The sequence below is a fragment of the Perna viridis genome, chromosome 13 (assembly GCF_037379345.1).
Source record: "Perna viridis isolate PV_CMFRI_1.1 ecotype Kerala chromosome 13, ASM3737934v1, whole genome shotgun sequence".
NCBI classification, from domain to species: domain Eukaryota; kingdom Metazoa; phylum Mollusca; class Bivalvia; order Mytilida; family Mytilidae; genus Perna; species Perna viridis.
The window spans coordinates 5,598,059-5,611,191 of record NC_142457.1 but is presented as its reverse complement, the minus strand read 5'-3'; the positions used below and the strand labels follow the sequence as shown (position 1 = coordinate 5,611,191).

At 32.2% G+C, this 13,133-nt stretch overlaps 1 protein-coding gene across 13 annotated transcripts in view; it reads left to right on the top strand.

Moving 5' to 3' along the window:
* Positions 1-11,924, top strand: part of LOC148599361 (band 3 anion transport protein-like) — a 74,044-nt gene extending 62,120 nt beyond the window's left edge. For 12 of the 13 annotated variants that reach the window (XM_088559516.1, XM_088559518.1, XM_088559507.1 and 9 more), the window contains 6 exons: positions 914-1,006; positions 1,953-2,119; positions 3,707-3,960; positions 4,176-4,345; positions 4,900-5,073; positions 6,172-11,924. In XM_088559516.1, the coding sequence (XP_088415642.1) occupies positions 914-1,006; positions 1,953-2,119; positions 3,707-3,960; positions 4,176-4,345; positions 4,900-5,073; positions 6,172-6,252 (939 nt within the window). In that variant the 3' untranslated portion in view covers positions 6,253-11,924. Of the gene's footprint in view, positions 1-705; positions 856-913; positions 1,007-1,952; positions 2,120-3,706; positions 3,961-4,175; positions 4,346-4,899; positions 5,074-6,171 lie in introns of those variants that run through there. The other variant, XM_088559519.1, reaches the window with a different exon arrangement.
* The last annotated feature ends 1,209 nt before the right edge of the window (positions 11,925-13,133 follow it).

The following is a 13,133-nucleotide window of genomic DNA, read 5'->3' as shown; positions in this document are numbered from 1 at the left end:
TATTATCCGCATTTGTCTTAGGGCATTGTAAACTGTGATATTTTCGTGGCAAGACCCTTAACACAAAAATTAAACTGTCTATGGGATTTTGGGAATGATTACAAATTCAGATCTTCTTGAAAAAATACTGATATCTGAAACCGAGTAAAAAAGACAGCACGAAAATTTCCTTCTTTTGTGGTACCCCAAAAGTTGATGACATGTACCAGTACTGATAAGACAAGTGAAAATGCTGACTTGCCAATAAAAGGCAGGAATTAAATGTGGAAAAACATGATTGAAAACACATAAACTGACACAATAACTAACAACTATACACACAGTAACAAGCAACACACAACACAGACCTAAAGTCATATATTGTAACTTGTAATACTTTGTCATATGGTTCAGGCCAGAAAACTTTTGGGGATTTTGGTATAGTAATATTTTTATATATTTCATGCCAGGAGAAATTTAGGGGACTACGGTATAGTGATATCTTTATATATTTCAGGCTAGGAGGGCTGTTGGAGACTTTGGTATAGTGATATCTTTGTATAATTTCAGGCTAGGAGGGCTGTTGGAGACTTTGGTATAGTGATATCTTTGTATATTTCAGGCCAGAAGAGCTTTGGGGGACTTTGGTGTAGTTATATCTTCGTATATTTCAGGCCAGAAGAGCTTTAGGGCACTTAGATGTAGTTATATCTATGTATATTTCAGGCCAGAAGAGCTTTAGGGGACTTTGATGTAGTTACATCTTTGTATATTTCAGGCCAGAAGGGCTTTAGGGGACTTTGGTGTAGTTATATCTTTGCATATTTCAGCCCAGAAGGGCTTAAGGGGACTTTGGTGTAGCGATATCTTTGTATATTTCAGGCCAGAAGGGCTTTAGGGGACTTTTGTATAGTTATATCTTTGTATATTTCAGGCCAGAAGAGCTTTAGGGGACTTTGGTATAGTGATATCCATTATTCTTATGGTGCTGTTTGATTTATCTATCGGTGAAAATGTTTATACTCAGGTGAGCATTACTTGATAAATTTTTTCCTGCCCATTAACAATGTCATATGCACATAGATTCAATGTTTTTTTTTTCTATGACATCATACCTGTTCACCTTAGGCACAGTTCTTTTGGGAGTTTCTCCCCCACTGACCCCGTCTTATGTGAGAGATTTTTACATAAAAGCAATTATTTTTTATGTAAAATTCATTTTTTTAATATTATTTACAGAAAATATAGTAATTTTAACCAAAAACCCCCCACTAATCTGACATTTTAATGTGGGAGATAATAAATTTTACCTTGCTTTTGTGGGAGTCCCCACCCCTAATGTGAGAGGGTAATTTGTGGTTGTGAAACAATGATTAACATACATATACTTTGAAGAAAACTTTTGCAAGGAGATTCAGGTATTACTTTTCTTCTGCCTGATTTTGGTCATTAATTGTTTTGCAATTAATTAGGGGAATTCAGTACAGTAGTACCCTTTTAGACTAAAAAACATGTTAAATTAGTTTCATATTATGTAGAAATCAAGTTTGATACAGAAGCTTCCAATTTACATATTGTTTTATACCTTTAGAAAAATTTTCTGTTTGAAAATTTGTCATTAAAAAGAAACATATCTTTCTTTTTGTCTGTTTTATTTTTTGAAAACAGCTGCTGGTTCAGAAGTTGAACTGCTTTCAAAAATGATTTTTTATATTTTTTTAGACTCAAATTAGGGAACCACTAGGATGAAATTTGATGAAATAAGAAGGCAGAACAGGTTATAAGGAAAAAAAGGCAGGATCGTTTATTGTGTTAATATTTTATTTTTTATGTATCATAAAAAAATTCAGCTTTGCATCCCAAATTAAAAGACAGGCTGATATTACCTCAATATAATGGCCAGATAATTTTTTTTATCCTTACCTTCCTTTATAACCTAAAATAAAACTATGCATTTTCTTGATCAATTTCAGAAATTATCCTATGAGCCAAATTTTGAGCCAACACTGAAGCATGAACGTGGTTGGTTTGTCAATCCTATGGGAATGAAAAAGAAAATAGAGACATACATTATCTTTGCCTCAGTTATACCAGGTGCTCTCATCTTCATGTTACTCTTTCTAGAAACTCAAATCACTGAGTAAGTATGAGTAAATCTTATACCAGGGGCTATTATCTTGATGGTACTCTTTCTAGAAACTCAAATCACCAAGTAATTATGAGTAAATCTTATACCAGGGGCTTTCATCTCGATGTTACTCATTGTAGAAACACTAATCACTGAGTAAGCATGAATGAACCTTTCTAAATAGTACACTTCTTTAATTGTATTTTGCCTTTCCATCGTTTGTCAGATGGCTTTCAATTATTCATTTCATACTTGGTTTCCACAACATAATTGATCAACTAATTTGATTTGAATTAGATTTGATCAGATGGAAGCTTGAGTGACAATAACACAAATTGAATTGGATGTCAGTGGGTCAAAATTTATGGTTCCTGTTAATGTAAATATATTTTTTGTGAGACTGAGCACTGCTCTTTTGAATATTTCTGTTTGGTGTTTCTTTCTAGAGTTAGGATACTTTTTAGAAAATTATCAAATTACAAGCAAATAATTATACCTCAAATCTCTATAGTCAGCATGATGGTTTCCTTACTCAAATATTCTAAAAAAGTTCAGGATTACTTTATATATCTTAAGTAGTCTTCTGCATGTATCATCTATTAGGCCCCTTACATGTCCAGGTGTCAAAAGAATAGGGCTGCAGCAGCGCTAAGCTTGTCGTAAAAGGCAACTAAATAGTGCTCAGAAATGTAGCTGAGGGCTAGCTGCTCTGCCCACAGAGCAACTGGGATGTGTTCCCCAGGAGGTGGAATGGGTTACCCCTGGTGTGTTACATGCAGGGATTGTCAGGCTATAATACGGAAAATCTGACCGCAAACCATAGTGGTGCACCGTGTTGGGAAAGTTGCCACGTTCCTCACACGTTAAAGAACCCTGCTGTAGTATTCGATAGGAGTAGGAACCTTTGCGTTCCGCCACAGAAGGCTAAATTGCCCAACCCTACCCATCCCCGCTTTTTCTAGTGGCAATCAAAATTTGTCGACACTATTGTCCTTGTGTCCCATCCCTTGTTTCATTTCATCATCATTCATGTTCATTTTATCATCCATTTCATGTTCATCGCCTGAAAATAGCTGAAATATTGCTGCTTGGGCGTTAAACCCCAACAATCAATCAATCAGTCATCTATTTGCTCCCTTTGACTTATATTCCAGCATGGAATGAGAATACCCTCGAAAAAATCATGATCTATGCTGGAACCAAATACACTCTAAGTGCCATATTTTTCGGACTATTAGTGGATATTTTTTAACAACACAAGAACCTAAGCAATTAGGTCCATGAACCCTAATGGCTGCTAATTTTTGGCAGATATAAAATTTGGTGATTTGGAGGCCAAAGGGTATATACAATTTCGTGTTTCTAATTTTTGCTGATGCTAATTGGAGTGCTGAGTACTGAAGCCTAGAGTATTTTGTGGAATTTATTTTGGCATCTTTAGACAGACCGCTACAATACGTGAAAATTAGCATCCAATGAAAATTACCCACTTTATGGTAAATTGACATATTTCATGAAAGACAATAAAACTCAGTAACAAGTAATGTTTTCTAAAATTTATAAACAGACTAAATGATGTCAGTAACATTTATTTTGCAGAATGATATTAAATAAGAAAGAGTTCAAGATGAAGAAAGGATCAGGATTCCATTTGGACCAAGTCTTGGTTGGTGTAACTGTATTTATGTGTTCATTGTTAGGCTTGCCATGGATGTGCCCCGCCACTGTACGGACAATCGCACATGTTTCAGCACTCAGTGTAATGAGTACCCATCATGCACCTGGAGAGAAGCCGAAACTAATGTCTGTGAAAGAGCAACGAGTTACTGCTTTAGTCATGAATATTATCATAGGTAGATATTACTATTCTGTCAATATAGAAGTCTCTGATTTGCAGATCATTTGAAATTTTCATTGCAATTCAGTAAATACTGTATTTTTACTATTTCATCTCTTTAGGGCAGGAAACCAGTTATTTTGTTATTTCCATTTATTTTATCATGATATCTAGTTTGTATGACGTTTCATTTATTTTAAGCTATTTCAGTCCAATCTGCCCTGTTTTCAGGTATTTCATTGTTCTGGGAGCCAGTCCTCAAATCCATTCCAACGGCTGTGATGTTTGGTGTGTTCCTGTATTTGGGTGTTTCAGCACTAAGTGGTGTACAGATGTACAAAAGAATCAAATTATTACTCATTCCAGTCAAATATCATCCTTCTAGAGGGTTTGTTCGTAGGGTAAGTACCAAGGAAAATAACAACAAAGAAAACCATATGGCGGATGTAAAATTGAGGCAAAATGGTATATGTAAAAATGTGGCATTTCTAATTTTGGCTGATGATTAGTGTGGCACAAAGTACTTTAGCCCAGTGTAAATATTTTGCAAATATGCACAAAAATAAGCATCCCCGGTAAAATTACCCGCTGTACAGTAATAAAAAGACCCCAAAAAATATTTACTTGGTTTTTACGTACTCTTTCATCTATAGTGAGAAAACCCAATTTTTATTGCCATATCAAGAAGATAAAAAAGAAAAATGTTTATGAACAATGTAAAAGGAAACATCTTCACTTTTTTGTGACAATAAAAAACTAGAAAGAAGTTCCTCTGCCTCATTGGTTTACATGAAACATGGCCTGAAAACAAAGAAATTAACCTTTGGAGGTGTACTAATATCATAAAAAGTTACTATGGCTACTGGGTGTTGAGTCCATTAGTGCTCACAGTTTTTAATATATATCTTCAGTAAAATAGATATCATAACATTTAAATATTTGTTTCTGTTTTCAGGTGAAAACCTTCAAGATGCACTTTTTTACCTTAATACAACTGGTGTTACTAATAGCTTTATTGGTTATTAAGTCTACTGCAGCGGCGCTTGCCTTTCCTCTTTTTGTTATTCTCCTGGTACCTCTCAGAATGAGGATTCTACCTCGATTTTTCACTCATCCAGAGTTACATGAGGTAAGTGTATACATATCCTTTATACGGTAGTCCCAATATGGGAGTTGTAGGTCAGATTTGAAGGTCATATTTCAGTGTTCTAGGATTTTTTTGTTAGGTCAACTTTCCAAGGGAAAGTCATTATTCAAAATCTACTTTCCCAGTCAGTATAATAACTTTCCCTGATATTTTTAAGGTTACTGCATTCATTTGTGTTTTGAATACAAATAAGAGTCAAGTCCTTGTGTTAAGAGGTGAAGTATGATTGATTGATTTTTGATTGTTGTGGTTTAACGTCCAAGCAGCAATATTTCAGCTATATTCAGATGATGAACATGAAAGGGATGATAAAATGAACATGAAATGATGAAATGAGAAAAAGGGATGGGACACAAGGATAATAAGGTCGAAATATTTTGATTGCCACTAGAAAAGGGGCGGGATGGGTAAGGTTGGGCAGTTTAGCCTTCTGTGGCGGAGTGCAAAGGTTCCTACTCCTATCAAATACTACAGCAGGGTTCTTTAATGTGCAAGGAATGTGACATCTTTCCCAACACGGTGCACCACTATGGTTTGTGGTCAGGTTTTCTGTATTATAGCCTGATAACCCCAGCATTTAACACACCAGGGGTACCCCATTCCACCTCCTGGGGAACACATCCCAGAAAAGCGTACAAATTGAAGTACTTAAGTTAGAATATTATTCAAGTATTTTCAGATGTCAGTTATTTGTTCATACTAAGCATTTGTGAACTATATGCAACCTTTTTGGTCATAAAAGATCTGTGAAAATACAAATCTGGGTTGTTGTATAATGTATTCTGTTTATAATTTCATATTGTAATGATAATCATTGCTATCATTCAGACGCTTTATCACAGGCGCTAAAATAACGTCAAAGAAACCATGGACGGCTAGCATCTCTTTTTAAACTGTCCTGACCTTAAAAAGTACTTTCTATGGGTAACAGGAAATGGTTATCCTAGAACACTGATATTTACTTTTCTTAGTTGAATTTACCTGCATCCAATACTTATTCCTAATCAATTAGTTCTTTCTTTGTATCAAAACATAAAATAAAATGCAGTAGAAATGCTTAGTAATTCTATTCTGTTTTAGCTTGACCAAGAAGAAGAAGATTCCGATGATGAAGATATAGATGACCCAGACTTCTATCAATTAGCTCACATGCCAATATGAATAAACACAATGCTGATGCAGATGAAGCAAGTTTTTTCAGGATTCAGATTTTTGTCTGTTTTGGAAATTGCATCCTGTAACTTTCTATCAATTATGTTAATTTACAGTGAACCAAGACTGTTTAAGCTATGTGTCTTTTAATGCTATTTTTATCCATATGTTTGATCTCCAAGTCTTTTATTTTTGCAAAAGATGTCTAAGGCCAAAAAAATAATTTATTTGGTTCCTGCTTCTTAACCTACCCTAATTGTTTGTATTTCTTAATGACTACCCACATTTGATCAGTGTTTCTAGTTAAGTCCTGTTAAGTTCTATTTATGCTCCATATAAACTGTTCAAAAAATATTTTCTGAATATGAATTTTACCTACCTATCTATATACCTTTGCTATTTTTAAAGCAAGGAAGAAGGAATCAAGATATTTTTTTTAAGGCCTAAGTAACCTATGTTCAACAATAGGGTATTTGTATAGAAATATAGTTTTGTTGAAAACATTTATTTATTTATTTTTAATAGGGACAGAGTTCCATTTCCTTTGCAATTTAGTGTAGATATTTAGTTACAACTCTGTGCTAGAATCAGGCAGCTCATGATAAGATGAAATGTAAAACCGTGTCACCTTTTAACTTAGCTTATCTTTTGGGATTCATTGCTCTATTAATATGTGGACTTTAAAAGTTTGCACTGAGATGTCATTTAAATCTGTTCTGGTTTAAAACTATTTTTTTTGTAGTCTGTCATTTGACAAATGTCCTATCATCATTTCCATGAAAGCCTTATCTTCACAGCACGGTAGACAACTCTGTCATTAATCTTCCACTCAATTTTAGATATTGATATCTGGGTAATAAAGGTCTTTAGGGTAAAATTATTGACATCATTAAAATCGAGAATCATATGATATTTATAATGCTACATACTGTGGACCATGTAAGATGTTTTTTTTTGCTAAGTTAGTTTTCTACACTAAGCGGTCATTTTTTTTTCAATCTTAAATATTTTTTTTACCATTAAAAACAGAAAAAGAGAATAAAAATATATAAAGTTAGACTATTGTTTATAATGCATTTACCTATTAGGATTTATGAAAAGGTTTCACTTTGAATATTGTGAATATGAGAAAATTGATGGTTACATGTGCATCATAGCCCTTTTTTTTTTTTTTTTAATTGTAAATGAAGTGTTTTATGAACTCAGCAAACATGTTTTTATTTTACTGTAACTACTTTGGTTTTTATAGTGTATTCCAACACTTCTGATTTCAGATTTCTGTGTTTTAATTAGTTCAGTAAAGTCATGTCTAATGCAAGACAAAACAAACCTGTTGAGAAAATCATTTTTATCCTGGAAGCTGCCTGATTTTTAGATGGAGTTATGTGTAGAATGTTAATGTATCTTGTTATTGTTAGTTTATTAAATTGTTATGCAGTGCTTTTATCATTTTATTTTTGATTGAGGGCTATTTCATTAATAACATGCTTGGCAGATGAGGGTTGTTCCATTTAAGATATGAGGGTACCTGGAGAAGACACTTTTTCACCTGGGGAGTTGCCCATAGAAGTTCTATGGTTTTGTATTGAACTTCATACGTTGTCAAGAGACTTGAACACTAACTCATATACAAAGAATAAAATGCCTTCCTACTGTCCCTCATATGTTTTACTGGAACAGCCCAGAAAATATTGATCATGAATCCAACAACTGTCAACGATACTGTAAACTGGTAAATATTTGTGCCATCAGCTTTTGTTTCATGGTATCAGATATAAATTACTTTTGCACAGTTTTGATTTGGTGATCACTTATTTAATCAGATTATATAGTTTTAGAAGGAAAATATCCACAACTGTTTAATTTTCATGTTACAAGTCTTACGGTGAAAATAACAAAATTATAAGGTTTACAGTATTATTTTAGGGAATCCTTGAAAGTCTGTATACATGCATCTTTAACTGTAGTTTTCAAAACGCCTGTCTACAAGAAAAAAACTTTGTTTAAATAGGTTAACAGTAACCTATTTTATTAAAATGCCTGCTACATGAAACAAAAAATTTGTTTGGACAGGTTGACTATTCTTATAGATTGATGCTATAGAATGGTTGTCTAGCAAAATGTGTAAATTGAAATAGACTGATAAAGATAAATCAAAACTAAGAACTTGTTCTTATATCAAGCCTTGATATGTGTATGCTCCTGTGTTCCAGTTTTTTGCTTTTTGATCATTTCTCTTGTTGCTATGTCACATACAAAGCTTTTGTTCATTACATTTAAGGTACTTTACAATCAAAATTAAGTCATAGTTTTGATACCTCATCAATTCCTTGATCGTTTGTCAGCATCTTACAGTTCCCATTTTCTAATTCTGGCTATTTTCATTAAGTATTCCAAATTCATGAAATGATTTATTGCCAGATTTTAGTCTGAATTACGTCTCATTCAGTATGAAAATTAAAAACCTCTAAAATTTATTACCTCAATTTTGAATAGCTCATGAAATTCAGCACACAGGAAAACTCATTGAAATACAAAATAAGTATTATTAAAAATATGTGGGAGGAAAAGGTTGAATTGTTCATTGTTCTGGAGCTAGACACATTTTTTGCAGATTTATAGTTTAGCCTATTCAGCCTTTCATGATAAATTATTTTCACTTATTTAAATATGGTACATATTTTTTTTAATAAAGGGAGATAATCCTTAATTTTCTTTGTACACTGTTGATTTAGTTCTGTTATTGCCCTTGGCTGTGCCTAGAACTTGTTAGTTTTTTATTTTCTTGTTAGTTTGTTAGTTATTTTAAGTAGCTGTCTTTGAAAGAGTCATGCAGGAGAATTTTGTGGCATTAATGGAAAATGTTCACCACTCTATTCACCTTGAAATGAACATAGATTTGTCCAAAACTCCAAAACTCAGTAATAAATAATATATGAAGCAGCAATTACATTCCATTTTTATAGTCTTTATCACTCAATTTTTTTTTTTTTTTTTTATGAGGGGGGGTTCAACTTGGTTAAAAATAAAAATAACTTCTTAAAACAAAGTATGCACAATAGTTAAGAATATTTGACTATATTTATTTTTCACTTGCAATTTATTTAGGATTGTGGAGCTCTGATTTTAATTTTTTGAGACGAGGAAGAATTAAATCATAATTTGAGATTTTTTTCGAAACCAGTGACATCCTACCATTTAAAGGCAAGTTGGTATCATATCTATGGGCAATATTATATCTTACTGAATTAATGTGAAATATATTGAAACATCTATTGTGAAGAGGCAGAAGATTGTGGTTAAGTCATGCCATTTTGTTTCTAAAAGTTCATGATTTTTTCAATAACAGCTACTTTTAGTAGGTAAAATATTACCATTCTTTTAATAGGTAAAAGATTACCGTTGCTCAATAATTGTTATCTTAGTTTTGACTAAATAGGGCAGTTAATGTTATGTACGCTTGTGTTTAAACTTGAGAAGAAATGTTTTTTTTGTTTTTTTTTTTAATCCAATTTCATTGAATTTCAGTTGAGTTAAGGCTGATAGAGAGATGTATTGCAGTCATATTTCTCCTTATCTAACGATTGATTGAAATTGAAGAGTTGAGGGAAAAAAATGAGGTTTCTTTTTTTTTTTAATTTGTTCCTGTTTTGTTAAGATAGTAAGTTGTTATTAGTTCAGTTAAAAGTAACGTTTTTATCATTTGATATTTCTTTTTTTTTCTTTTTTTTTTTTGACTTTTATCAACACATGTACTGTGTCATTTAATAGTAGTATCATTTAAAGAATTATAGAAGGTTTTTTTACATCTTTATAAAATGATGCAATTAAAATATTGAAAAGTTAATTTACAAACAGTATTTTATGTAAATAAATAAAACTTTTTTTTAACTCTGTTTGAATGCTGCCATGTTTTAATATGAAAAGAAAGCAACAAAGAAAAAGCAAAATTACAAAATAAATAATATTTTTACAAGGTACTATATTTAGATTAGTGTATGAGACTATAATATTATATTTGGATGTTGTACATCTGAGCTTAAACACAGCCACATGTGATAATCACATATGATGCTCAATTTATATGATAATTATATGGTAATTGTATGATTATCATATGATTTTCATAGTTTAATTATTTTTGGCTTGAAATCACATGATAACAGAAACATATGATTATCATATCACACTTGTTTCATATGATTATCATATGTTGCAAACCATGTGCTTCTCATGTGTGCCACTTTTTGCTAGAAATATTTCGTAAAGAAAATAATTTGTATAAGCTTTAGAGTAAATTTCTACAAATTTCTTTTTTTTTTTATTTTTATATTACAATATTTTTTCACAGCATCTAGTGATACAACTGGATCAAAGTTTACACTAGTCTCTAGTTGCTAAGCTACAGTATTAGGTAACTAGCCCACTACTTCACAGACAAATATTATCAATGTAAAATTCATGTGGTTTTTATGTGAAATTCACATTAAATAATTTTGATGTGAAATCTTCATGTGAAATTTGTGTGAAGGCTCAATTCTCACAAATTTCATGTTAAGTCTGTCACAAAATTTATCTGCAGTAGTAGATTCTGGTAAAGGTCATGTGAATACATTTTGCCTGTATAATTGAACGTTAGGACTTGAGAGGCTAAGATATCACTAGGTAAAAAATCTGTTGTTATTTTAAGCCAGAAAAGTAGCAAATTTATGGTACGGTTATAACTATAGCAGTTTCCTAACTTTCAACCAAATTTAACACTTGTAAATCCTTTCATTCCGATAGAAGTCTGTTTTAGTAGTTTTTAATGTCTTTTTCATACAAGTTTTTATGCTTCATAACGAGAATAATCTATGTATCATTTTTTGTCACAAGTGCCATATCACAAAAAAGTCCAAGCTTTTTTTTTACATGAGGTTTCTGTCAAATGTTTTTTTTTATTATAAAAAAAAATTCATGTTGTAAATGTAGAAAAATTTTTTTGTAGATGTAATGTTTATTGATGGTACAGGGTATCAACACGTATCTACTGATGTAATCTGTTGAATTAATTATTATGTGTGTTTTTTGTTTGTTCCAGAAGAACTGAGAATGTACCTGTAATTTGATTGTATCTGAAAAAAAGAGTATTTACATTAACATTCTAATGCAACTTTAGTTGAATTTCATTGGTAACGTCATCAAGTTTTTACGCACAGATGTTATTTTCTGATTTTGTAATTGTTATTTTCACATACATATTCAATAGTTGCATTAGAATTGATATAAATTATCAATTTGGAAATTTGTCATCAACAAAGATGTGTGTGTTTTTTTTACTGCAAATAATGGTTTATTGGTTCCACTGAAGTGTCTTTGGTAAACTCAATATGTGATGGTCAATTCCACAATTGAATCCTCCAGGGTGTTAATATTTCAAAAAAAAAAACATCTAAAAACACATTGCCATTTGTATTTAATTATATTTTTAAGGAAAGTACCAAAGTTGTAGATTGTAGTAATTTTATGACATTATGTACCTACAAGGTTAGGTGATTTTGATAAAAAAAACAACTGTCCTGTCCATTGTCTACTGTTCTTTATTATATGATTAAGACTTACTACTTTAAAACAGAATTGTTAAACTGTGTCTGAAATTAATGATCTAGGAAGATATAAAGTTATAAATATTTATAATTTTTTCTGCTTGTTGCCTATCTTTGCCTTCTCACTTTCTTACTGTTTGCTCATTGTTTTTGTCTATGTTTTTGAATTTGTACTGCATGCACAAAATTAAAACAAAATTTTGATTTCTAGGAAGGCACACAATCAACTAGTGAATCATTCTTTGATGGGGTTAAACTAGTTGTATAAGGCTTTAACCACCCCCTTTAATGGAAGGTCAAAGGTGATCTGAAACAATAAATAAACACTGTTTTCTGGAATCAGTATCTTTAGCCCTTTATGGATACCTAGCTTCATAAGGTTTATCAGTCCTTTTGAGGAATCAGAAATTATCTGCTTTACCTCTATTAGTGTCTTGCAGTGGGGGTCCAGAGAGGGGATGCAAGGGTGGCAACCCACCCCACCTCGATTTTTATTCGAAAATTTGTCATTTTCATGTGTAGAATCAACAACAAAAATTGCAAATAATATCCTAGCAACCCCCCATCCCCACCCATTTTTCTGAGGAAGCTCGACTGGCATCCATCATTTTCAAAGTGTATGGATCCGGTCCTGGTGTTTAGCTTCGAGTTGTCATCTAGTTACTCCATTCTGCTTCGCTTTTCTTCTTCTAATGAACCAATGTATGTACAGTAGTGGTGCACTCTCTAAAAAATGCATGTATCTTTAAAGATAAATAGATTTATATATATATTTTACTTGCTGCCAAATAAACGTATATTTAGTCAATCACAACGAAAAAACTGAGCAAATTGAACTTTAAAAAACCGAAAACGCTGAATTTGAACAGTGTTTAAAAAAAAACCGCATTAAAATGGTACCGGTAACTAGAACCAGCATTGTTATTCCAGATTAACTACGGAAGTTTTATGGTCGTCATAATGAACTCGTGGATCGTTATTCCATCTTCCCTGGACTTCACTTTTTTATGAGCAGCTCGGCGGATGTTTCTAGAAAAAAAACAAGAGGACGCTTACCCTACCTGTGCACCTAGTCCATGCTCCAAGTTTTTAGTGGAGTTCGAGTTGCTCATTTACTTTTGATAGTTAGTATGTATTATTTTGGTTATTTCATGTTCTTTGTTGTCTTCGTCTGTTTTTCATGTCTGGTCTATCTTTGTCCATATATTACATTCTTTTGATTTCCGCTAGAATCTTGCACGGTTCCTTTGATTACTCTTTCGAATATACAGAAAAGGTATTCAAACGGCGCCAATTCCACAACCC